Genomic DNA, 27713 nt, shown 5'->3' on the forward strand with positions numbered 1-27713 from the left:
TCTTCATACCATTTCAAATGCCAATGCATACAAATTTTATAGGCTTTCGCATCTACCTCAGGTTACCTCAGAGCACAGCGGGATCTCAATCAGATGGGCCAGTGGGCCGAGGAGTAGCAGATGGAGTTTAACTTAGATAAATGTGAGGTGCTGCATTTTGGAAAGGCAAATCAGGGCAGGACTGATACACTTAAGGGTAAGTCCTGAGAAGTGTTGCTGAACAGAGACCTTGGAGCGCAGGTTCACAGTTGCTTGAAATTGGAGTTGCAGGTAGATAGGATAGTGAAGAAGGCATTTGGTTTGCTTTCCTTTATTGGTCAGCACATAGAGGTAGGAGTTGGGAGGTCATGTGTCTGTACGGGACATTGATTAGGCCACTTTTGGAAGGCTATGTGCAATTCTGGTCTCCGTGCTGGAGGAATGATGTTGTGAAACTTGAAATTGTTCAGAAAAAATGTACAAGGATGTTGCCAGCGTTGCAGGAGTTGAACTAAAGGGAGAGGCTGAATAGACTGGGGCTATTTTACATGGAGTATCAGAGGCTGAGAGGTGACTTTCTAGAGGTCTATAAAATCACGAGGGACATGGATAGGGTAAATAGACAAGGTCTTTTCCCCCAGAGTGCAGGGAAGTCCAAAACTGGAGGGAATAGGTTTAAATTTGAGAAAGAAAAGATATAAAAGGGACCTAAGGGGGCTTTTTTTGACTGATTGAATGATTGATTTATTGTCACATGTACCTAAGTACAGTGAAAAGCTTTATTTAGCAACAGTACAGGCAGATCACTGTAATCAAGGACACATAGATCAGAGGGTGAAAAAAACTTGACAAAGGCATATATGTTATATTGCAAAGGGCATGCACTAGGCAAGATCAGCATTATTTGAAATTAGAGAGTCAATTCATCAGTCTAAAAACAGCAGGGAAGAAGCTGTTCTAGAACATGTTTTCAAGCTTCTGTATCTTCTGTCTGACAGAAGAGTTGCAGGAGATCATTACTGGGGTGCAATGGGTCTGCGATGACGTTGGCCACCTTTCCACAGCAATGGGCCATGTAAATGGAATGCATGGATGGGACATTTGGCTTCTGTGATGGTCTGGGCCATGTACACAATCTCCTGTAGTTTCTTACAGTCCTGGGTAGAGCAGTTGCCATACCAGGTTGTTATGTACCTGGACAGGATGCTTTCAATGGGGCATGTATAAAAGTTGGTGAGGATCCTTGCGGACATGCTGAGGAAGAAGAGGCATTGTTGTGCCTTCTTGACAGTTGCATCTACGTGGGAAGTCCAGGACAGGTTGTCAGTTATTATCATTCTTCGGAACTTGATGCTTTCAACCTCTGATCCATTGATGTAGATGGGTGTATGTTCTCCTGTCTCTTCCTGAAGTCAATGATCAGTTCTTTCGTTTTTTTTCAACATCGAGAGGCTGTTGTCATTGCACCACATCACCGAGAAAGTCACTTCTATCTTCTTCCTGTATTCTGACTCGTTGTTTGATATCTGTCCTAACACGGTGATGTCATCAGCAAACTTGCAGATGGCAGGCATTCAGAATTTGGTCGTGGGTGTACAGGGAGTACGGTAGGGGGCTGAGGACACATCCTTGGGGTGAGCTAGTGTGAATGTTATTGTGCAGTTACCTATCCTCATTGATTGCAGCCTGTGGGTGAGAAAGCTGAGGATCCAATTGCAGAGGACGGAGCTGAGACCAAGGTCACACAGTTTGGAGATCAATCTGGAGCGGATAATAGTATTGAAGGCACAGCTGTAGTTAATGAGCAGGAGTCAGACGCTGGTGTCTTTGTTGTCCAGATGTTCCAAGAATGAGTGCAGAGTTAGGGAATTGGCATATGCTGTGGACCTGTTATGTTGGCAGGCAAATTGCAGGGGATCAAGGGTGGCTGGGAGACTGGAGTAGACGTGGGCCATGACCAGCCTCTCGAAGCACTTCATCATTATTGAGGTGGGAACCATGAGGATATAGTCAGTAAGGCACATTTCATGTGCTTTCTTAGGTACAGGAATGTTCGTGATCTTCTTGAAGCATCTTTGGCTTGTAGGATGGAGAGGTTGAAGATGTTGGTGAACACCTCCACCAGTTGATCCGCACAGGATCGGAGTGCTCAGCCAGGGACTCCATCCAGGCCCATCACTTCCCTTGGGTTGACTCTCAGGAAAACCAGACTGACTTCTGTAGCAGTGACGGTGGGCACAGGTGTGACGGGGCTGTCTGGGCAGGTGACACCGCACCGCTGGTATTCTGCACAAACCGAGCATGGAGACCATTGTCTGCGTCAGGGAGGAATGTGTCTTTGTCGCTATCTTGTTGTGCTTCATTTTGTATCCCGTTATGTCGTTTAGGCCTTGCCACAGGTGGCACAGTCTGTATGGTTGATTTGGGCCTCTAGCTTGGTCTGGTACAGCGCCCTGACATTCGCAATGGCTTTGAGGAGGACATATCTGGATTTTCTTAATAGGTCTGAGGTCATCCGATCTGAATGCTGTGTGCCTGGTCTTCAGTAGGTGGTGGATTTCCTGGTTCATCCAGGGTTTCTGGTTAGGGAACACCTGGTATGACTTCTTTAGTATACCGTCCTCCGCACATTTGCTAATGAAGCCCATGATGGTGGTGGCATACTTGTCTAAGTTTTCTGCTGAGTACTTGAGTACCGTCCAGTCCATCAATTCCAAGAGGTTCTGGAGACACTGCCTTAGAACAGCATTGTACTTCTGTCTGTGGAGGCTCCTTGCATTTCAGCTTCTGCTTGAGAGCTGGGAGGAGGAACACAGCGTTGTGATTTGATTTTCCAAAGTGTGGGCAGGGAATGGAGTGACAGGTATCTTTCATGGCTGTGTAGGAGCGGTCCAGGACGCTTGGTCCCCTGGTGGGGCATGAGATGCACTGGTGGTATTTTGGCATCACCTGTTTGAGGTTGGTTTGGTTGAAGTCGCCGGTCACAATGAATAGGACCTTTTGGTCCTATTCTGAGAATTTTGTCTCCAGAGAGTTTGTGGCGGTGCAAGTTTCATCTAGGGTATTCTTCCCATCTGCATGGGGTGGCATGCCATCAGGATGGGGGCAAGTAAACTCTTGTGGCAGATAGTAGGGACAGCATTTTACTGTAAAGTACTATAGGTTGGGAATAAGCTGCAAGAGGAAGTGGCAGAGGCTGGTACAATGTTTGAAAGGCATCTGGATGGGTATATGAATCGGAAGGGTTTGGAGGGATATGGGTCAAATGTGGCAAACGGGACTAAATTTATTTAGGATATCTGGTCGACATGCGTGAGTTGGATCGAAGGGTCTATTTCCATGCTGTACATCTCTGTGACTCTATGACCTGACAACGTGGCATTCTGTCAACACAATGCTCAGTGTCAGACTAGATGTTGCAGCCACATATCTGAAATGGAGCACACCTTCTGACTCAGAGGACAAGCAAAAAGCTCGTGAGCCATGGCAAGTACCATCCTGGCTCACACAAAATATCCATCATAATAATACAAAAATGCATGTTAGAAACAGAACAATCTAATGTGGTTTACTTTACAAAGATTAAAATACCTCGAATTAAGCATATATAACAACAGAATACAATTTGCACCAATGTTAGCAGTGAACGGATACCACATTACAGGCTAATTTACCACATGTCCAAATCTATTTATAATTTAGTATCTCGGTTCTGCTTCACTTTTCGCCTGATCATCAACAGTAATGGATTTGTTTTAGACAGCTGCTGTTCCCTTTTTTTGTAAAAAAAAATTGATTGCTTAATTTAGATTAAAGAAACGGAAATTTTTCTTGTGAAAATGAGTCCACCAGATAGATGGTGAAAAATAAACCAATGAGAGGAGAAATCCCATTTGATTACCAGCTCAACCATCTACGAGTCACAGATATTTTCATGGCAATATTCCTGAGAAGTGGAGACTGCACAGTTGTGTGCAAACAAACTCCAATTTAACATGGGTTAAAATTCACTGTGTTGTGCAGCACTACCCTCGTGCTAACTGCAATTGATTCAGAACAGATCTCAAAAATAAAAACTGGCACCTGTGAGCCACTATGGGTCATCTACAACAACAAAAATGTATTCAACTACAATCTGTAATCTCATAGATCAACATATCAATTGCTCTGCGTTATCAAGCCAGGGGATCAGATTTGACTCATAAGGATCAGCAAATGGCATACCTAGAAAATGAGGTGCCAACTAATTATGGACAACACAGGACAGCATCCCTGCTAAACAGCAGAAGCAGCTTACTGTGGCCCAACTAAACAATCCCACAACCAACAGATTGGTTCTACAGTCTTGCCACATTCAGTCTTGAATAGTTGTGGGAAATCTAATATTTAACCAGAGGAGGAAGTTCCACAAACGTTCCTATCCTTAACAATGCAGAATCCAACATGTTACTGAAACAGTCAAAGCTGAAGCATGTGTTTCCATCTTCCATTAGAAATGCCAACTAGATGATTTATCATGGCTTCCTCCGATGATCCCCAGCATCATGGGTACTGTTCTTCAACCAATTAGATTCATTCCATACGAAATTTTAAAAATGGTTGAAGGCACTACATACTACACAAGCAACAGATCGTGACAACATTCTGACAACTGTACCAAAGACTGATGCTCCAGAATTAATCGAGTCCCTAGCTAAGCTGTGTGTGTGCAGCTACAATACAAACATCTACTCGATAATGTAGAGAATTGCCCAAGCAGCATCAGAGGAGCAGGAAAGTTGATGTTTCGGATTCCAACCTGAAACGCTGACTTTCCTGTTCCTCTAATGCTGCCTGGCCTGCTGTGTTCCTCCAGCTCCACACTGTGCTGTCTCTGACTCCAGCTCCATACTGCCATTCTTGCCATCTCTGGCAAATTTCCCAGGTATGTTTATACACAAAAGGCAGGACAATCCAACCTGGCCTATTACAACCTAATCAGCCTACTCTCATTCATTGAAAAGGCCACCACTGGCACTTGAACAGCAACATCCTGCTCACCAATAGTCAATTTGGTCCACTCACCCCCAGATCTCAGTACAACCTTGGTTCAAACATTGACAAAAGAACCGATCTCCAGAGTTGAGGTGACAGCAACTGTGCTCATCACTGAAGCAGCATTTAGCTAACTGTGGAACCACACAGCCCTAGCAAAAATTCAGTGGCATTTAGGGCAAAGCTGTCCAATGTGAAATGGACACAGGGAGACTGCAAAAAGAGTTAGATAGGTTAACTGAGGCGGTACAAACTTGACAGATGGAACATAATGTGCAAAAAATGTGAACCTGTCCACTCTGTAAGAATGAAAAAAGATATAATAATTAAAATGAGGTCGATCACAAAACTCAGAGGTTCAGAGGGATCTGGGTGTCCTGGTACATGAACGAGGAAAAGTCAGTATGGCATACAGCAAGTGATTTGAAAGGCAAGTTGAATGTTGCTGGAGGTTGGAATACAAATGTGGGTACATTTTACTACAATTGTAAACGGCATTGGTGAGTCCACATATGTTGTCACCACTCACTGGAACAGTACGTTGTAAACCAAGCCCCACAATTCCCAAAGTCATCACAAAATCTGAAAAAATGTTGTTAAGCTATTCACAGTCCCCAGATTACTTGATAGAAAAACTCAGAGTGAAAGAAAACACTTGCCAGGTTTCTGTGTGAAGAAGCAAATAAGCATATATTGTAAACAAACTGTCTTTAACCAATGGCACAGAGGAAACATGAAATGCTAACTTATTATTCTAATGTAAACTCTACTCCTGCTTAAATTACCCATTTCATAAACAGGGAGACATACAAAGACCAATAAAGCACAGGTAAAAAAGACAGAAAAAGAAAAAAAGCATCAGTGAAACAGTTTGATAACACCAGTCTGGACACAGGATTTCACGAGTTGTTTTATTTCACTTCCTTCTGTTCCTTTGGCATTGCCATAAGGCTGTTTGCACTCCAACGTTCAGCCTTTTACTCACTGAGCAAGAATTCATCTTTTCAATAACTCTGTTAGGTGTTTTATTCCCTTTTTCAATGGGGCATATACAGAAAAAGCAAGTTACCTAGCTATTACTGGAGACTTTATAGTACCTAAGCACAGAAAAAGACACACATTTCTGATGCTTTTTTTTTGCAAATGCCTTATGTCACACTGGAGTCATGTGAACTATGGTCACCTGGTTAGCAGTTAACCAATGCATATTGTCAAGCAGTTAGGCCTTAATTCTGAACCCATTTGATCCATTCTGTTTGCTTCTGATCTCACGGTTCTAGGAGAAGACAAACTTCCAAACAGTCAGTATTGTATAGCAAACATGACTTTTAAACTGCAGTCACCTCTTTATAAAAAGTTACCTTGGTTAAAAGTATCTTCCTGTTTATAGCCCACAGTCCAAAATTAAAGGAAATAAAAAGATGTAATCTGTACAACAACAAGGATACTGTGTACCGTTTTGGTTTCCTTATCAAAGGCAGGATGTAACTACATATGAAACAGTTCAGAGAATGCTAACTGGACTGATTCCAGATAAGAGGGGTTCTCTTATAAGGAATGTTGAAAAAATTGGGCCTGTTGCAATTAGAATTGATAAGGATGAGAGATTATTGTATCGAGACTCACAAGATCCAGAGGAATCTTTGATACGGTTGATCCTGAAAGGATGTTTGTCCATGTCGGAGAGAAGGGAAAATGGGGACACAGTTCAAAAATTAGAGATCTCCAATTAAAACAGACACAACCAGAAATTTTCATCTCTCACAGGGTCATTAGTCAGTGGGATTTCCTAGTGCAGACAGTGGTGCCAAAAAATCCACTGAATATTTTTAAGGCAAAGGTAGATTGATTCATGATGAAAATGGTGTCAAAGGTCATCAAAGATGGATAGAAATGTGGATTGAGGCCACAATCAGATCACTCATAATTTTATCTTGAGGTGGGGCATGTTCAAAGGTACAAATCGCTTACTTCTGCTCCTAACTTATACATTTTGTCTGGATTAACATCCTGGCTTACCACCAACCAGAAACTTAACTGCATCATACTGTGGCTACAAGAATAGATCATCAAGGCTGGCAATTCTATGGCACGTAACTCATTCTCTGACTCCCATTACCTACACCCATTATCAACAAGACAAGGTCGGGAGTGGAATGGGATACTCTTCACCTTTCGAAATGAGTGCCGCTCCACCAACATTCGAAAAACTCGATTCCATCCAGGAGGAAGCAGTTTGCAAACCGGAATCCTATCTGCCACATTGAACATTTACTCCCTCCATACACACAGTACACCACAGCAACAATGTTCAGCAAGATACATTACAAACTTGTAGCTTACTTTGACAGCACCTTCCAAAATCAGACCTCCATCAGTGAGGTGGACAAGGACAGCAGATACATGGGATCATCACCAACCAGCAGGTTCCCCTCCAAACCATCCTGAACCATCATTCCTTTACTGTCACTGGGTTAAAACCCTGGAATGCCCTCCCTCCATCTCTAACCACACTGTGGTTTCAAGACGTTACCTCCCCATTGCCATCTCAGGGGAAGTTAGAGATGGGCACTAAATGTTGATTTTGCTAGCATTGTTCATATGCTTTGAACAAATTATTTTAAAAATGTAATGGGAAAGTTCCTCATCCTCTCTAATCCTCTTATCTAACTTGTAGGAGCCAGAATTAGCCACAAATCTCCAGCTGAGCTAACTTGTACTCTCTAAAAGTTTAGAATCCCTTTATTGCTTTTGTACACTAAGGCTCTGGTCATAAAACTCAGAATTATGTTTACTGTTAGACTAAATGATCATACAACCAATAAATAGTTTTAAGGAAAAGCAGAAAGATGATAATTGGTTTTAACTACCACTTCCTTGATTAGGAAAATGCAGTTACTTTCACTGGGCAGATTCAGAAATTTTACTTCATCTGATGAAGGAGCAATTCTTCAAAAGCCTGTGATTTCAAAAGAACCTGTTGGACAATAACCTGATTTTGTGTGACTTTTGATCTTGCCCACCCATGTCCGATACCAGCCCTTCCATATCAGGAATTTTATACCCTCGCTTTCTGACAGCTTCTGAAGGACAGCTGGATTGAAGCAAGACAAATATAGGTTTCCAAAGCCCTTTGAAGATCCATGAAAAACAACTGGGAATTCAAGGTCTTATCTCAAACTGAAAGAGCTGCCAATCAAATACATACATACATACATAGACATAAATAGTTTCAATTCCAGGGACGGAAATTCCCTGGGGTGTCAAACTCAGATCTACTTATTAACTGAATGTAAACTTTTTCTTAATGAAGGGGGAGTACAGTGACAAAGGTCCAAACCAAAATGGAGGTGATTGACTAATTTTCTTGTTAAGTCGAGCTCAGCTGTATGGGCAGGCTCTTAGAGGGGTCAGAGCAATGTGGGTGATCGGAGATGTCCAGCAGGAATTCCAGGGCACTGCCCACAAAGGCGGGTGCTGATTTCCCCCTGACTGCCAAGGCCAGGGAAATCACCAGCAACCATGCAGGGCAGCTCTGAACTGACAGTGCTTGTCTTGGTACACAACAGCCTTTTAAATGTGGTGCCTACACCTGGGGTACCAGCCAATTCTCTGATATCGGGTGAGCAGCTAGTTGCTCAGGCTACATCCCCTAGTAAGATGGAGTGAATCCTGAATATTAGATTTGGTTTGATTGACTACTGTCATATGTACCAAGATACAGTGAAAAGTATTGTATTGTACGCTGACCAGACAGATCACACCTTACCTAAGTATATCAGGGTAACAGAACAGAATGCAGAACATAGTGTTACAACTACAGAGAAGGTGCCAAGAAAGATCAAGTCTAATATACGTGAGATCTGTTTTGTAACTGATAACAGTGTGGAACACGATACACACCAGGCCAATTTACAAACAGAGTTTAAGTTCACCAGAAAGCTCACTTGGCTTCATGGTGAGAATCCCTCTGACAAGTTCGACTTGGTTTGCACTAGGCCAAGAAGATTCAGCCCTATGTGTCTAAGATTGATTACAACTCTGGATTTTGTGTTAGTTAACTACATTCCACTCATTGTATTTCCCTGGGAGAAATAAATTTGCTTTTCTTGGGGTACTTTGCTGTAATGTGAAGAGGCTCAGTTTGCTGAGTAAATAGACTGTCAATTACTGACTGTTGTTTAAAACAGACTGTTTGCTCTGATAGACTATTTACAGTAAATGTTGTTCAAAGTCCCATCCCACTTCCAGTTCATTGTAGGCCAATGAGTTGCTGTCAGAGATGTCAATGTGCATGAAACTGTTGTGATAGCGGTGTGTGTTATCAATGCAAGGATGAGCACGGGTGCATACGAAGACGGTGCCTGTGAAGAGATATTTTCAACTGTGAATTTGGAGGATGTGTTATTGTTCGCCATTAGGATCACAGCAGGCTCAAAGGGCTAAATGGCTACTCCCCCTAATTCTTAATCGAAGTAAAATGGAGCTTTCTGGACAGCACTGTGTTAATCTGTTGGCCCTGAACCATTGTCCACTCCAGGATACATCTGTGCATACACAGTTGACATCATACAACAGCTGACTTGCACACTAAGAAATAACTAACTCTGCAGCTGCGTGCTGCATGAATTTCCCAGAGCCTTATACTAATGGTCAGTGGAACCTCCCCAGGTATATTTCCTCCGTAGAACACAGTTTCAATGGAATATATTGAACATTGGCATTTAATTGCAAAACCACAAAGATTGGAAAGATATCAGGCAAGCAGTCACTCCTGTCAGCTGCAAACTGAGCTGCACACTTTGCTTTATTTTCACTATTTTTTATTCTGATCTCAGATTTCCTAATGAAATATCGTTTAACAATAAAAATGGCCTTTCCACAACACATTTTCCTGAAATATGAACTGTGAGCTCTTGCTTTGGAGAGTTCAAGTCCCTCTGAACCACAAGCTGGGTGCGGAGGAAGCAGATAGCGAAATGCCAGTTGATTTCAGTGACAGGGAGCTGATACTCAGAAGTCTGTCTTTGCCCTTCTGGTGTCTACGTGCTCAGTACTCATCTTTGTTCCAGGCAGTTGTCGTCCTGTTGCTTGGCATTCACATGCCACTGTTGGGGCTCTGCTTGTGCACATGTGCAATGTTGTCAATAAACACTGTCTTTATTGTACTACACAACACAAGACAAATTGGCAAATGGTCTTTCTGGCATGAAGAACACAACTTTGCATGGATGTTTTAGTAATGTCCCTGGACTGAAATCAAAGCTAACGGACTCACCAACAACCTGAATACTTGGAAAACATTTCACCTAACCATTATGAGAAGGAAAAACTGAATTTGTTACAATGGCCATTGACAGCATAAAAAAAAGTGTTGTCAGCAATGTAATTAAGCTGCAGGGTGTTCATTTCGGTATAATGGCTCAGGGCTAACAGATTTACGCAGTCCTGTCCGGCAAGCTCCATTTTACTGTGTAACATGAATTAAGAGGAATAGACCATTTGGCCCTTTGAGCCCACTGTGATGCAAATGGCTAATTAGAACAAGTTGAAAATGTCTCTTCACAATTAAAGTCATAGAGATGGCCAACATGAAAACAGACCCTTCGGTACAACTTGTGCATTTCAACCAGATATCCTATATAAATCTAGTCACATTTGCTAGCATTTGGCCCATATTCCTCCAAACACTTCCTATTTATATACCTATCCAGATGCCTTTTAAATGTTGTAATTGTACCAGCCTCCAGCACCGCCTCTGTCAGCCCATTCCATACATGCACCACTGTCTGCACATAAAATTTGCCCCTTAGGTCCCTTTTAAATCTTTTCCCTTTCATCTTAAACCTGCGCCCTCTATTTTTAAACTTTCCTACCCTGGGGAAAAGACCTTGGCTATTCACCCTCTCTACACCCTCATGATTAGAACATAGAACACCACAGCGCAGTACAGGCCGTTCGGCCGTCAATGTTGTGCCGACCTATGAAACCAATCTGAAGCCCATCTAACCTACACTATTCCATTATCATCCATATGTTTATCCAATGACCATTTAAATGCCCTTAAACTTGCGAGTCTACTACTATTGCAGGCAGGGTATTCCACACCCTTACTATTCAATGAGTAAAGAACCTACCTCTGACTTCTGTCCAATATCTATCACCCCTCAATTAAAAGCTACAGCCCCTCATGCTAGCCATCACCATCCGAGGAAAAAGGCTCCCACTATCCACCCTATCTAATCCTCTGATCATCCTGTATGTCTCTATTAAGTCGCCTCTTAATCATCTTCTCTCTAACGAACACAGCCTCAAGTCCCTCAGCCTTTCCTCATAACACCTTCCCTCCAGACCAGGCAACATCCTGGTAAATCTCCCCGCACCCTTTCCAATGCTACCATATCCTTCCTATAATGCGGCAACCAGAACTGTACGTAATACTCCAAGTGCGGCCGCACCAGAGTTTTGTACAGCTGCAACATGACCTCATGGCTCCGAAACTCAATCCCCCTACCAATAAAACCTAACACACCGTACGCCTTCTTAACAACCCTATCAACCAGGGTGGAAACTTTCAGGGATCTATGCAGATGGACATCGAGATCTCTCTGCTCATCCACACTACTAAGAATATTACCATTAGCCTAGTACTTTGTATTCCTGTCACTCCTTCCAAAGTGAATCATCTCACTCTTTTCCGCATTAAACTCCATTTGCCACCTCTCCTCCCAGCTCTGCAGCTTACCTATGTCCCTCTGTAACCTACAACATCCTTCCGCACAATCCACAACTCCACTGACTTTAGTGTCATCTACAAATTTACTAACCCATCCTCTATGCCCTCATCCAGGTCATTTATAAAAATGACAAACAGCAGTGTCCCCAAAACAGATCCTTGCGGTATACCACTAGTAACTGAACTCCAGGATGAACATTTCCCATCAACCACCACCCTTTGTCTTCTTCTAGCTAGCCAATTTTTGATCCAAACCATTAAATCACCCTCAATCCCATGACTCTGTATTTTATGCAATAGCCTACAGTGGGGAACCTTATCAAACACTTTACTGAAATCCATATACACCACATCAACCGCTTTACCCTCATCCACCTGTTTGGTCATCTTCTCAAAGAACTCAGTAAGGTTTGTGAGGCTCGACCTACCCTTCACAAAAACATGCCGACTATCCCTAATCAAATTATTCCTTTCTAGATGATTATAAATCCTATCTCTTATAATCCTTTCCAACACTTTATCCACAACTGAAGTAAGGCTCACTTGTCTGTAATTACCAAGATTGTCCCTCCTCCCCTTCTTGAACAATGGGACATTTGCTATCCTCCAGTCTTCTGGCACTATTCCTGAAGATAATGATGACATAAAGATCAAAGCCAAAGGCTCTGCAATCTCCTCCCCAGCTTCCCAGAGAATCCTAGGATACATCCCATCTGGCCCCAGGGACTTATCGATTTTCATACCATCCAGAATTGCTAACACTCCTCCTTGTGAACCTCAATCCCGTCTAGTCTAATAATTTTGCAAACTTCTATAAGATCACCCCTCAACTTCTGACGCTCCAAGAAAATAGCCCAGCCTATTCAGCCTCTCCCTATAAGTCAAACATTCATCACTTCCTCAGGAAGTTCATTTCACACATGGACCACCCTCTGTATAAAATATTTGCCCCGGATGTCTATTTTAAATCTTTTTCTTCTCACATTAAATATGTGCTCCCCGCTCTTGAACTCCTCCATCTTAGGGAAAACAGTGGACTCAGCACTGATTCTCACAACACCTACGTTATCCCTATCTATACCCTTCATGATTTTATAAACCTCTCTAAGGTCACACCTCAATAATGTGCACCCCTATAGTTTCCTGGCTTTTCCTTACACCTCTCTTAAATAGTAGCACCACATAATCCAACCTCTAGGCTTCCAGCACATCACCCATGGCAGATAGGATTCCAATTTGGCCTTAAATTAAACTCCACCTGTCACTCCTAGGCCCAGAGGGCCACCAGATCAAGGTCCCATTGTATTCTGAGGTAATATTCTTCGCTATCCACCACACCTCCAATTTCAGTGCCAACTGAAGACTTACTAACCGTACCTCATACATTCATATTGAAATGTTCATGGGGCGACTAGGTATAGCACTTGACGTGAATGGGATCAAAGGTTATGGGGAGGAATGAGAATTAGACTATTGAGTTGGATGATCAGCCATGATTGTGAAGAATGGCAGAGCAGGTTTGATGGGCCAAATGGCCTCCTCCAGCTGCTATCTTCTACATTTCTATGTTTCTATGAAATCACTTGTATGAATGACAATAAGCAGTGAACTCAGCACTGATCCTTGTGGCACCCTATTGGTCACAGGCCTCCAGTCCAAAAGTCAATACTCAAGCACCATCCTGTCTCCTAACTTTCAGCCAATTTTGTATCCAAATGGCTAGCTCTCCCTGTATTCCACATGATCTAACCTTGCTGACTAAACTACCACAAGGAACTTGGTTGAACACCTTACTGATGTCCCTATAGGTGATGTCCACCACTCTGCCCTCATCAATCCTCTTTGTTACTTCTTCAAAATAAAGTTAGATTAGATTAGATTAGATTCCCTACAGTGTGGAAACAGGTCCTTCAGCCCAACAAGTCCACACCACCCCTTGAAGCATCCCACCCACACCTATCCCTCTATAACCCACACTCCCCTGAACACTATGGGCAATGTAGCATGGCCAATCCACCTGACCTGCACATCTTTGGACTGTGTTAGTGAGACACAATTTCCCACACACAAAGCCATGTTAACTATCGCTAGCCAGTCCTTGCCTTTCCAAATACATGCAAATCCTGTCGATCAGAATGCCCTCCAATAACATGCCACCACTGACATTAGGCTCACCGGTCTACAGTTCCCTGGCTTTTCCTTACCATGTTTCTTAAATAGTGGCACCATGTTAGCCAACCCCCAGGCATCTGGCATCTCACTTGTGTCTATCGACGATACAAATATCTCAGCAAGGGGCCCAGCAATCTCTTCACTAGCTTCCCACAAAGTTCTGGGATACACCCAAACAGATCCCAAGGATTTATCCACAATTATGCATTTTAAAATATCCAGAACCTTCTCCTCTGTACTTTTTCAAGATGTCGCTATTTATTTCTCTGAGTTCTCTAGCTTCCATATCCTTCACTACAGTAAACACTGACGCAAAATACCTGTTTAGTATCACACCTACCTCCTGTAGTTTCACACATAACCGGCCTTGCCGATGTTTAAGGGGGCCTAATCGCTCCCTAGTTATCCCTTTATCCTTAATATATTTGTAGAATCTGTTTGGATTCTCCTTAACCCGACTTGCCAAAGCTGTCTCATACCACTGTTTTCCCCCTTGAATGTACTCCTACTGCCCTTATACTCCTCTAGGGATTCACTCAATTCCTGCTGTCTATACCTGATATTCACTTCTTCCTTTTCTTTTATTTGGGATACAGAAGGTAAACAGATGATAAAGATTCCTTTCCCTTAACAAAATGACACAATGCTAGTTTCTGGCAAAGAAAGCCACATTAGATTATGGATGAAGTCAGTCAGCATCAAGGTGTGCCTCCTGGTGTTTTGACACACCTTCTTTTCTAGAGTAGAACAAGATTGGCAGGTTTGACACTGAATTTAATACTGACTTTCAGCAAACACCAAGTAATGTTAGTGAGTAACCTGCACATTGAAACAAGCCAGTAATTCCGAAACGCGGAATGCAGTGTTTGTCATTGCTGTGGGTAGCACCCTCATTTGAGTCAGAAGGTGATTGGTTCAAGTAGCATTGTGCAATCCTAAATACAAAAAACTTGAGGTCAATATTGACAAAGAGCTACATTATTGCAGGTCATGTCTTCCAGAGGAGCTGTCAAAATATGAGCCTGTGTGGTCTCTTTGGTGAATGTGAAAGGCCCCAAAGCCACTATTCTGAAGAAGGGCAGGGGAAGTCAGTGGTTAGCACTGCTGCCTCACAGTGCCAGGGACTCAGGGCCGATTCTACCCATGGATGTGTGGAGTTTGCAAATTCGCTCCGTGTCTTAGTAGGTTTCCTCCCACAGTCCAAAGATGTACAGGTTAGGTGGATTGGCCACACTAAATTGCCCATAGTATGCAGGGATGTGTAAGTTAGGTGAATTAGACATGGAAAATGCAGTGTTACAGGGAAAAGGTAGGGGGATAGGTCTGGGTGGGATGATCTTCAGAAGGCGTTGACTTGTTGGGCCAAATGGCCTATTTCTACACTCTAGGGATTCTATGATTCCATGAAGTCTCTCTGGCGTCCTGGCCAACTATTCATCAATCAATATCAGAAAATAAATCAGATCATCTGCTGATGGCTGTTTTCACCAGTTTGTTGTTTGTAATTTGGCTGTTGTGTTTCCTTCATTACAACAATGACCACCTTCCAAAAGTTATTTAGGGCACCCTGAGGTTGTGAAAAGTGCTATACGAGGCTTTTTCTATCCTTTGTTAGTGGACTCATTGCAGTATTGTCTCTTTCTGAATATTACCCAACAAGGTAGTTCAGGATGGCACAGAGCATTGGAACATTTCTACTATTGAAAATAAAGTTCATTGAATAGCAACTGCAGCATCTTAAGTGATTTCCAGTTTAATCATTTCCTTAAATGCAAATATATTTGGTCAGATGAGTAAAACCTTGGGATTATTCTCTCAAGATTACAAAGGAAAACAAGGGGGCAAGCAACTCTGCTTCCAATATCTGAATATTGCCTTACACCACCTTTCTCTCAAGCAGTATCCTCACAACAGAAGCAGATAGAACATAGTACATATAAGTACACAGCACAGGAATGGACCCTTCGACCCACAATGTTGTGTCGAACATGATGGCAGATTAAATTAATCCCTTCTGCCTCCCCTTGGTCAATATCCCTCTATTCCTTGCATATTCATGTGCTCATCTAAAAATCCCTTAAATGCCCCAATCATATCTGCCTCCACCACCACTCCTAACAGCACATTGCAGACTTCTATCACTCTGTGTGAAAAAACCTTGCCCCTCACATCTCCTTTGAACTTTCCCCCCTCTCAGCTTAAATGCATACCCCTAGTATTAGACATTTCAACTCTGGGCAAAAGATTCTGACCTTCAACCTTATCAATGCATCTCATTATTTTATAGGCTTCTATCAAGTTTTTCCTCAGCCATCATCACACAGAGAAAACAATCTGAGTTTTTTTAGCGTCTGCCTTGAGCTCATACCCTCTAGTCCAGGCAGCTTCCTTGTAAATCTCTTCTGCACCTTCTCCATAGCAAAGATCTTTCATCCTACATCAAATAAGGACAAAATATCTCCTGTAAACCTTCTGCACTGAGTTCACAAGTTCATACCTTTAAGCTCTCTGAACAAGAGCGGCCATACTTTTCTAAGCCTTCAGAGTTATTGGAGTTATACTGTTTTGCCGGTAACAGGCCTGTGTAGTCAGTAAGACCCAGAATTCTGTAAACGGAGGGAAATGGAATGGCTGAGATGTCCCCTAGCTCCAATTTGGACTCCAGTATGAGGATTGGGCCTCTGTGGGAGGAGTATTCTCATTCTTTATTAGTTTCAGCCTTTGGTGCTGCAGTGCCCCATTCCTCTATGATGTGGAGGTGCTGGTGTTAAACTGGGGTGGACAAGGTCAGAAATCGCACATCACCAGATGATAGTCCTACAGGTTTATTCGAAAACACGAGTTTTCAGAGCCTCACTCCTCCTTCAGGTGTTACACCTGAAGAGTGAGCAGTGCTCCAAAAGCTTGTGTTTTCAAATAAACCTGTTAGACTATAACCTGGTGTGGTGTGACTTCTGACCTTGTCCATTCCTTTACGGCAGACTCCCACTTGGTGCTGAAAATCTTGCCAAAAGCCTTACTGGCAGTTCAAGCAACCCCTTGCAGCCTGCTCCAATAAAATGGGTTTGAGGTCACGTCAGGGTCAATAGTTCTGGCAGATGACCCAACCGGCCACTCCAAAAGAGAAAACTGCAACCTTTTACGGTCACATTGCTCACACTTTATAAATACAGAGCAGTGTCAACTGATTGGATAAGGAAGTAATGTTTCACTTAATTTCAACTGGGTTTCAGGCCAGTCCCAAGGATTGCCTCAGAGCTATTAAGAATTTAAGATTATTTCCTGGTCAATGCTATAAGCAGTTCCTGAAAAAGTATCACAACTGCACTGAAAAAAGACCAACTACTGTGGTATGAGTTTCATCAATAAGTCAGCAACAAATTGAGCTCCAGTTGGTGTTAGGTTTAAGAAGTGTTTTCTTTTGATCAGGTTTATGTTTAAACTTACTCAGAAGATTTTACATTCACTCGATCAACCAGAGTGATTTTTGCATGAAAAACATTCTTTGATATGGTTAACTGGCAATCAGACATAGCTTTACTGATGCACCTGAAAATAAATTTAACACCAAAAGTAAGCACTTGATTTTGGGATTAAAAGAAAACAGCTAGTGGTGGTGAAACACATTTGTGAACAGAAAAACATCGTTAATGTTTTGAGAGATAATACAAACTGCAGATCCTGGAGAATCCCAGATAACAAGAAGGGGAACTGGATGAACACAGCAGGCCAAGCAGCATCTTAGGAGCAGGAAAGCTGACGTTTTGGGCCTAGACCCTTCTTCAGAAATCTTTTCAGGAGTTGCAGGGAGAAACACTTCTGAAGGGTCTCAATGTTCTGGATGTAGATATTGTCACGTTTGGGGCAAAATTGGGAAGGCTTGAATGTGGACTGTAGTCCATTGGGGATGATCTGGTTCCATAGGCAGGTACTAAGAAAGGTGATATGGCTTTAGTACCTGGTTTGCTTCAGGACATGGTCAAGCAGTTTCAAGGCCGAAGAGATTACAAGAGAGTTGCAGTGGCAGAGAGATCCCCTGAGTTTGTCCAAACGGAGGAGGGTAACTTGTTCAGGTTAGGCATCCTTAGAAGAGGTTTTGCAGTGGGGTTAAAATTGTACCAGAGATAATGGGAACTGCAGATGCTGGAGAATCCGAGATAACAAGGTGTGGAGCTGGATGAACACAGCAGGCCAAGCAGCATCTTAGGAGCAAGAAAGCTGATGTTTCGGGCCTAGACCTTTCATCAGAAATGTTTCAACATCAGTTAATGTTTCGAGTCTGATATAACCATTCTTTGGAACTAAAGAGATCAAGAAAATGATGGTCATAAAGAGTTATATTGGCCTGAGATTAACTGTTTCTTTCTCCATAGATGCAGTCAGACTTGCTGCACTTCTCCAACACTTTGTTCTTATTTCAGATACCTAGCATCCATGGTAACTGTGCTTTTATTTTATTCTAATCAGAGAGACTTCCATCATGAGTTTAATATCAAGAATGGCTTTCAAAAATATACAGAATGACTGTTAATGAATGTACAGAGGATAATGATAGTAAATTAGTTTTTAATATACAATATTTCTAAGCTTTTAAAATGATGTATATTAGCATCCATCTGTCTAAACAAAGTGTTTAAATGAAAAAGCCTCTGAGGGGCCTTTACATTGGTGCTGTCAGCAGATCCTTGGCATTATGATTAATTGGAGAGATGGTCACATTCATGTCTTAGACCAATTGAAATAATCATGGAAAAGCAATTTGCACCAAATGCAACTTGCAATTGAAATTCCATGATCCTTTGTGCTAGCTTGCAGCAATTTGCTTGAAAGGAACCAGCACAACCAGGTAGAAACCCCAGATCAAAGTGTTATTCTTTACATGTTAGAACTATGAATACACAGAGGTCCATTAAGCTGATCGACCTTATATCGACTCTCTACCGAGCAATCCAATCAGTCCCTATTCTTTGCTCTGTTGGTCTGCAAGTTTATTTCTCTTGCGAGCCTGAAGTTTCCTTTTTAAGCTGTTCATTTGTTTATTTGTTATAGGTTTATCAAAATGGTTGAGAAAACAAAGAGGCTATTTGATTATACAAAGCTGTGGGAGGTGGAAGATCATATGATGAAACCTCCAGGAATATGGCCAACTAGAGTCGACAATCCTAGACTAAAGTGCCAGCTATGCTTTATGCAATGGACAGATGTATCACTTCACCCTCATAAATTTAAAAAGTCCACCAAAAGTCTATTTTCTTCCAAATTTGTGAAGATTATCAGATTGACCAGCAACAACGTACTGACCTATATCATCTTTGTGAAAATTAGAAAGTCTAAAAAGGAGCAGAACACAAGTGTTACAAAATTTGACACCGAGCCACACATATTTGAACAGATGAAGAAAAGTTTAGTCAAAGACATGGGTTCTTAAAGAGATTCTTAAAGGATAAGAATATCAGAGCAGCAGATAAGAAGGGAATTCTCGACCTTATGTTCTAGGCTCCTTGGAGATACAGTTATCGTATGGCAAAGAAATTAGCTTTGGAGGCCAGAATGAGATGAGATATCTCAGACTATTGTGGACCTGGAGGAGGTGACAGAGATATGGGGGGACTGCCCAGGAGAATTTGAAAACAAAGATGAGAATTTTAAAGTTAAGGTGTTGCTTGACTTGGAACCAATACAGTTCAATGAGCACAAGAGTGATAGGTGAACAGGAGGTGATGTAAGTCAGCACTCATGTTCTGGATGGTCACAAATTTACAGAGGGTTAAACATGAGAAGCTGTGTTATAGTCAAGACTAGCGGTGCCAAAAGCATGGATCAGGGTTTTGTGAACAGGCAAGGACACTATCAGGTGCAACTTAGGGGCTAAGCAATGGAACAGATTATATGGCTGGAAGTTCATCTTGGAGTCAGATATGACGTTCGGGTGGCAAATATGCTGGAGAAGCCAGACCAAAATAGATCAATAATTAATACTGTTCACTAGCTCAATATTTAGTATTTTTGAAGTATCTACTCCATCAGCAGCTCATTATGCTTTTTTTTAAAAACTTGAAGACAAATATCATGATTTGCAACTAAAGTCAGCAAGGATCAGTGGTTGCACTCTGACTTCCTGGGTGTGACAGCTGTTATGCCTGCAAAATTCAACACACAATGTTAACAGACACTTGGAAAGTGTTTGATTGCCAGAGGCTTTACAGTTTGCCTGTGCAGGAAAAGGTTTCCCTCATATCATTCTTGAGGATTTTTTTGCCAGTCACTTTAAATCAGTGTCCTCTGATACTCAACCTTCTCAATGATAGCAAAAGTTTCTCTGTTCTGTTTAGGCTCCTCATGATTTTGAACATATCTGTCAACTCAACTTTCAGCCTTCTCTTCTCCAAGGTAAACAACTCCAATATCTCCAATCCAGCCACTTTGCTGAGTGCCCTCATGTCTGAAACCAATCTCACATGCCTTCACATCCTTCCTAAAGTGCACTGCTCAGAATTGGTCACAATACTCCAATTGAGGTCAAACCAGATTCGTGTGTAGGTTCATCATAATGTCTTTAATTTTGCAATCTATATATCCCAATTTAAAATACCCAGGATCCCATATACATTTTAAGTAATTTCTCAACTTGCCCTGCCACCGTAGGTGATGTGTGCCCATATAACCCCAGGTCCCTCTGCTGCAGTACCCGTTTTAGATTTGTAATCTTAATGTTAATATTCACTTACCTTGTTCTTCCTACTAAACTCAATCTGTTCACACTTCTCTGCTTGAAACGTTAAGTTTTGAAACATCCCAGGTCAAAGAGATGCACATACCTTCTGTTTTGAATACTGCTGGTAATTCGGTATGCTCTGTGGAGATGCTGAGGTCATCTGTAAGGGCATAATTCTGCTCCGCACCATGTTCCCAACGCTTCTGCTGTAACTGCTGTAACCAGTACATCATGGCATCTTTATTCTTTGCCTGAAAACAAAATCAATTTATTTTTACATAAGGGACTAGATAATTTAATTGCCCAGACTTAGATTTCTCACACTCTAATAAACTGTGTCCTGAAGTGTTCTTCTATTTTAAAAGCTCCATAAAATTCAAAGAAATTCTCATTACAATAACTTGTATTTGCACACCACCTTTTAATGGAGCAAACTGTCGCAAGACACAGCCTCAAAAGAAGCAATCATCAGACAGGTTTTGACACTGAATCACATTAGGAGATATTAGAACAGGTGACCATAGGTTTGGTCAAAGACAAAGGCTGCAAAGACCCTCTTAAAGGAGGACAGAGAAGTAATCTGACAGAGGCGCTCAGGGAGGGATTTGCAGAGCTCAGAGTAAAAACAAAAATTGCTGGAAAAACTCAGCAGGTCTGGTAGCATCTGTGAGAAGAAAGCAGAGTTAACGTTTTGAGCCCGGTGAATCCAATGCATGTGAATAACAACAACAATTTCTATTTTGTTTCAGATATTGAACATCAACAGTTCTTTCTTTCATTCAAGAGCTTGGAGACTGGGCAGCTAAAGGCACTGGCATCAGTGGTAGAACTATGAAAATCAGCAATGCATAAGTGACTAGGATTGAAGAAGAATACAGATCCAAGGATGTGGGTCAGGAGGAGATGAGAGACCTAAAAAGAAGGGACGAGGCCACAAAGAGTTTCAAATACAAGGCTGAGATTTTAGGAAGGTTCAGAGAAATTAGGAAGGAATTTAAATGCGCAATAGGAAGGCAATAAGGGTCCATGAAATGCCTTCAGCAAACAGAGTCAAGGAGAATCCTACAGCTTTTTATGCATATGTTAGGAGAAAGAGGGTAACAAGGGAAAGAGTAGGCCCACTTAAGGACGAAGGAGAGAAATTATACTCAGAGCCACAGGAAGTGGGGGAGATCCTGAATGAGTACTTTGTATCAGTATTCACCACACAAAAGGACATGACTAATGTTGAGGACAGGGATGAGTGTGTGAGTGCTCTAGAAAATGTCAAAATATTGAAAGAGGAAGTTTTGGGAATAACAAATTGCATTAAGATAGACAAGTCCCAAGGACCTCATGGGATCTACCACAGGTTACACCAAGAAGCAAGGGCAGAGTTAGCTGGGACATTGGTAGATATCCTCACATCCTCATAGACCACGGGTGAAGTTCCAGAGGATTGGAGATTAGCAACTGTTGTTCACTTGTTTAAGAAAAGGAAGCAGGGATAATCCAGGAAACTATAGGCCGATGAGCTTGATGTCTGTGGTGAGGAAGCTCTTGGGGAAGACAATGAGAGAAAATAGACTAGTTAGTGACAGGCAGTATGGTTTTTTCCAGGGAAGGGGATGTCTCACCTGTCTGATTGAATTTTTTGAAAAGGTAACAATGATAATTGATGAGGGAAGAGCTGTGGATGTAGTTTATATGGACTTTAGTAAGGCATTTAATAAAGACCCACGTGGAAAGTTGGTACAAAAACTAAAATCACACCGAATTCGGGTGGGCTAGCTAGATGGCTAGAAAACTGGCTTGGTCATGGAAGACTGAGGGTAGTGGTGGAAGGATATTTTTTCAGAATGGAGACCAGTAACTAGTGGTGTTCCACAGTGGTCAATCTTCAGCCCTTTGTGGTTTGTAGTATATGTAAATGATCTGGAGGAAAATGTGGGTGGTCTGATAAGCAAATCTGCTGATGACGCAAAGATCGAAGGAGTTGCTGATAGTGCCAATGACTGTGAAAGTATACAATAGGATCACAATAGATTGGTGACTTGGGCACAGACATAGCACACGGAGTTTAATCCAGACAAATGTGAGGTGATGCATTTTTGAGGATCAAATTTAGGGTGTGAATTGTACTGGAAATGACAGTAGCCTTAGGGACACTAACATTCAGATGGATCTGGGTGTGCAGGGTCACAGTTCCCTGAAAGTGGCAACACAGGTAGCCAAGGTGATTAAGAAGGCATACGGCATGCTCCCCTTCATCACCTGGGGCATGGAGTACAAGAATTGGCAAAACATGTTGCAGCTATATAAAACACTTGTTAGGCCATATTTGGAGTATTATGTGCAGTTTTGGTCACTGCACTGCCAGAAGGATGTGGAAACTTTGGACAGAGTACAGAGAAGGTTCACCAGGATGTTGCCTGGTCTCCAGGGCATTGGCTATGAGAAAAGGTTAAAAAGACTAGGATTGTTTTCGCTGGAAAGACGGCGGCTAAGACGAGACCTGACAGAGGTCCACAAAATTATGAGAGGCATAAATAGCGCAGATAGTCAGAGGCTATTTCCCAGCGTTGAAGTTTCAATTACAAGGGGGCACTGGTTCAAGGTCAGAAGGGTAAAGTTTATGCGAGGTGTGTGAGGAAAGTTTTTCACGCAGAGTGGTAGCAGCCTGGAATGCACTACCAGAAGAAGTGGCAGAAGTGGACACATTGAAGACATTTAAGAGGCACCTGGATGGGGACATGAACAGGGAGGGAATAGAGGGATACAGATCGAAAAATGGCAGGTTTGCTTTTAGATTAATTAGGGCATGATGGTCAGCACAGGCTTAGAGGGGCCGAAGGTCCTGAGCCTGTGCTGTACTTATTCATTTGTTCATTTTAAATGTGATATGTTGCTGTCAAGATCCATGAGTGAGTGATGGTTGATTGGGATTTAGGTGGCATTGTGTTTTGCTTCCAGTTTTCCTTAGTGCTTTCAATTATGAACACACATGCAGAGCTACTCTCTAACCAGTAGTATCACACGACTGTGAAAACCGGGCAAGTTAATAAATATTGATGCGATAAAGAGGCCTATTTCCCTTCCTTATTACTGCACCAGGTGAGAATGGTTGCTAAGAAATACAAGTCTATTATAAATTGCAGAATGGATGAAACAGTAAATTAATGTTCAAATATTATAATCACAAATCAAAGACGTGATCTTTTAATTTTGTAATCAATGTACTATTGCGAAGTCCAATTCACAGAATTTACATCAAAGGAATAGGCCCCATTCAATCCAACAGGTTCACACAAATGTATATGCAACACACCAGCCACTGACCCGACTTCATCTCACCACATCAGCTTGTCCTCCGATTCCTTTCCACCTCCTGTGTTTGACTAGCATACATGGCCTTCTCCAAGCCTTTCAGATCCACTCCAACTACTATATACTCATGTAAAAGTTCTGAGAAAAATAGTTTAGCCAAATATAGAGGCTTTCTTATAAATGAGTAATATTTTTGGGTGGTTGAAATCCACTGTCTACCATCACCTCTCTAGTCAACCCTTTACGACATTATTGCAAACTTGCCAGGTCAGAGACTATTCCAGCCAACCTCACCTCCCAAAACCAGAGCAAATAAAGTCAAAAAGTATTTTTGTTAATCCTTCTGAATACAAAATGCCAAACAGCCACCTTCAAGTCAATACATTTTCATTCGACCTCAGGAACAATTTTGGACTTCTTTTGGCCAAATATCAAGAGTCAGCGTTTTACACAAGGTCAACCAAAAAGCTTCTGCCTCCTTACAACTCGCTAGGTTGAGCAGTTTCTCCTAAACTCCCTATCGGATTCATTAGAGAATGTTGTTATATTTATGGCCCCTGAATCTGGGTGTCCTCCAAGTGGAAACATTCCAGGTGAACTTATTAAATTGGACCTGGAACAGCAATCTGTCTGACAATCCCTTCAATTAAAAATTCTCACCCTCATATTCATTCCACTCAAGATCCCTTTCTTTCCTACACCTGAAGCCAACTCCAGCAATACTACTTAGAATGATACAGGTTATATTGATCAGGAAAACTGAGGGGTTTGGAGGCTTTTCCTTGAGTAAAAAGAATACTGGGGAATGACTTTGATAGGGGGCTTGAGAATTATGAAAAGCTTTGACAGGGTAGACATAGAGAAAACATTTCCACTTGACACCAAAACTAGAGACCATGAATTTAAATCCAGTAAAGAATGCAGGAGATACATTATCCTCCCAGAGAGTGGGGGAATGTGGAGCAGGTTACCAAACTGGGTAGTTGAGAGGAATAGCACTGGTAGATTCATAGACCTGTTGTATCTGTATTGGCCCTCTGCATGAGCAACTCAGCCAGTCTCACACACTCAGCCTGTCCCAGTGGCCCTGCCTTTTCTTTTCCCTTCAATTCCCTTTTTGATAGCTGCGACTAAATCAACTTCTCAATCTCAAGCAATGCACTCCTGTTCCAAACTTCTCACTGTGTAAAATGGATTTTCCTCACACCATAACGGGTTCTTTGATAATTCTCCTTAAATTGGCATCCATTGGTTCTCAATCCTTCTGCAAATTAGAGCCATTTAACCCTATTGACTGTGTCTGGGTCTCTGATGATTTTCAGCAAATCTCCTTTCAACTTTCTATTCTTTAACAGGAGAACAGCCACAGCTCCTTCAATCTATACAACTTAAAGACTTTCAGTCATTGTTACAAGTCTCTTCTGGGGAAGCCAGATAAGTACCTGAGGTAAAAGAACCAAAAAAAGTATGTTATAATAGAATAATAGAATCCCTCCAGTGTGGAAACAGGCCCTCCGGCCCAACACGTCCACGCTGACTCTCAGAGCATCCTACCCAGACCCATCCCCCTGTAACCCATCTAATTGACGCATCCCTGAATACTACAGGCAATTTAGCACGGCCAATCCACCTAGCCTGCACATCTTTGGACTGTGAGAGGAAACCCAAGCACCCGGAGGAAACCCACGCAGACACGGGGAGATTGTGCAAATTCCACACGGTCGCCCGAGGGTGGAATTGAACCTGGGTCCCTGGTGCTGTGAGGCAGTAGCACTAACCACTGAGCCATATTGATGGGGCAAAATGAAAGGGGTGGGAGGAGGTATTATGGAGCAGAAATGCTGGTATGGATCTACTAAGTATAATGGCCTGTTTCTACTCTGTAAATACTTTGAAAGTTGGAATGGTTGCAAAGAGTAGAGATAAATTACATAATCTCATGAAACATTTCTGCATTTTCTACTTTTAGTTGCTGATATCCAGCTTCTGTCATGCAGTGGAAGTCTGTTATAACGCAGATGTTGTAATCCAAAAAGCGAAACCATATTATCACTGGAGCAACAAAGAAAACTCTTGCTTCTCCTATTTTTAACTGGCAAAATTAAAATTTAAACAAAGACTTACCTTTTTGGGAGCTTCAAGACCCTTGTGAACTGAGCAATTGCACAGAGCCAATTTATCATGGACTTTTACTGTATTTTTAAAGATAAATTTCAATGGATAAGTTAAGATTGGGTGCACCAAGATAAAGGTAGTGGACATATTCAAGTTCATTGGCTTAATAATAAACACCTAAGTTACATTCAAGAACGAAATCCAAATTAGATTCGCTACAACAAGAGGCACGGCTTAAGAATCTCTTGGCCTTGCAGAAGCATCAGCATGAAGCTTAAAACATGTGAAATACAGTCCATAGTGTGGAGTATTGACTCTGAAGAAAGATGATGAGAGCTGATAACAGCTTTTGAAATGTGGGCATGGCAGAGGATGGTCAGAATCAGTTGCAATGCCAGAAAGTCAAAAAAGTGGGTTAGCTCAAGATAGGGAGGTTAGGAATTAAAAAGGACAGTTACAGAGTGAGAGACAGCAAAGTACAGACATTGAAAATGAAAACCTGGCAGCAATTGAAGCTCAAATTGAGAATAGACATAGAAGAGGAAGAAAACAAGTCAGATGGACCAATAACATTGAGATGAGAGATTATCAAGAAAACCAAAAGAAGAAAGATGATGCCAACAGCCCTGGTAAGGTTATAGTGATGATGAACCAACAAACATTTAAAATCAAAGCTCCAAATTAGTCATTATCTTTGATTAACTCAGCTGCTGTGCTTCTGAGAATTTAAATTATGAAACATTATCCCTGAGATGGTTATATAGCCAATTATGTAGATATCAGATTGCACTTAGCTCTAATCTGGAAAAAATTGTCCAAGTTTCTTTAGTTAACAATAATATTTAGTTCATTGCAAACAGAATAATCTTTGCATATTTGGCTGATTAATTTAACAAAAAGCTTAGACAGTGCAAATGTATGAAAATACTTGTCAAAAACCAACAGACGCTCCCACAAAAAAAATCAAGTCCAAGAACAAATATAAAACTCTCCAAGGTTTATTCTAAAAGTCTTGTGACAGATAAACTCAGAGGAAAAGGACTATTTATGGATTTCCCAAATATTGATTTGTAGCCAGTTACATGCCACACACAAACCATTGGCACTGGGGTGTCTTCCGAGACTACTTGTGGCTGGCTGATTTCTCTTTTTCAGAAACTGTGAAGCAGATTTTGAAACTTTCTTTAAAAACCCTCCACGAGCAGAGAGCAGGCCATCTATTTAGTTTTCAGCTTGCACACTTGACAGGAAGTTTTCAGAAAACGAAGAACAGGAAAAATAGCTTCAGAGATAGTAGGAACTGCCAATGCTGGAGAATCTGAGATAACAAGGTGTAGAGCTGGATGAACACAGCAGGCCAAGCAGCATCAGAGGAGCAGGAAGGCTGACGTTTTGGGCCTAGACCGTTCTTCAGAAAAATGTGAAGGAGGGTCTAGGCCCGAAATGTCAGCCTTCCTCCTCCTCTGATGCTGCCTGGCCTGTTGTGTTCATCCAGTTGTACACGTTGTTATCTCTTATAGGAAAAATATCAGTGGTTTCTAGAGCAAATCATCTCAGATTCTGACCATCTGGGTTCAAAATTCCATAGCTTTATTATATCTACAAGCTGGGTTATGTGGCCTACCACTGAAGTATTGTATAGTGGAGGTCTCCAAA

The 27713-nt window shown here is 41.9% G+C and overlaps 1 protein-coding gene across 4 annotated transcripts in view; it reads right to left on the minus strand.

The window, feature by feature from the left end:
• tbc1d2 (TBC1 domain family, member 2) overlaps positions 1–27713 on the minus strand; it is an 89272-nt gene that overhangs the window by 56318 nt on the left and 5241 nt on the right. For all 4 annotated transcript variants that reach the window (XM_048528334.2, XM_048528333.2, XM_048528331.2 and 1 more), the window contains exon 3: positions 20740–20887. In XM_048528334.2, the coding sequence (XP_048384291.2) occupies positions 20740–20887 (148 nt within the window). The remainder of the gene's footprint in view (positions 1–20739; positions 20888–27713) is intronic.

This window comes from Stegostoma tigrinum, chromosome 3, assembly GCF_030684315.1.
Source record: "Stegostoma tigrinum isolate sSteTig4 chromosome 3, sSteTig4.hap1, whole genome shotgun sequence".
NCBI classification, from domain to species: Eukaryota; Metazoa; Chordata; class Chondrichthyes; order Orectolobiformes; family Stegostomatidae; genus Stegostoma; species Stegostoma tigrinum.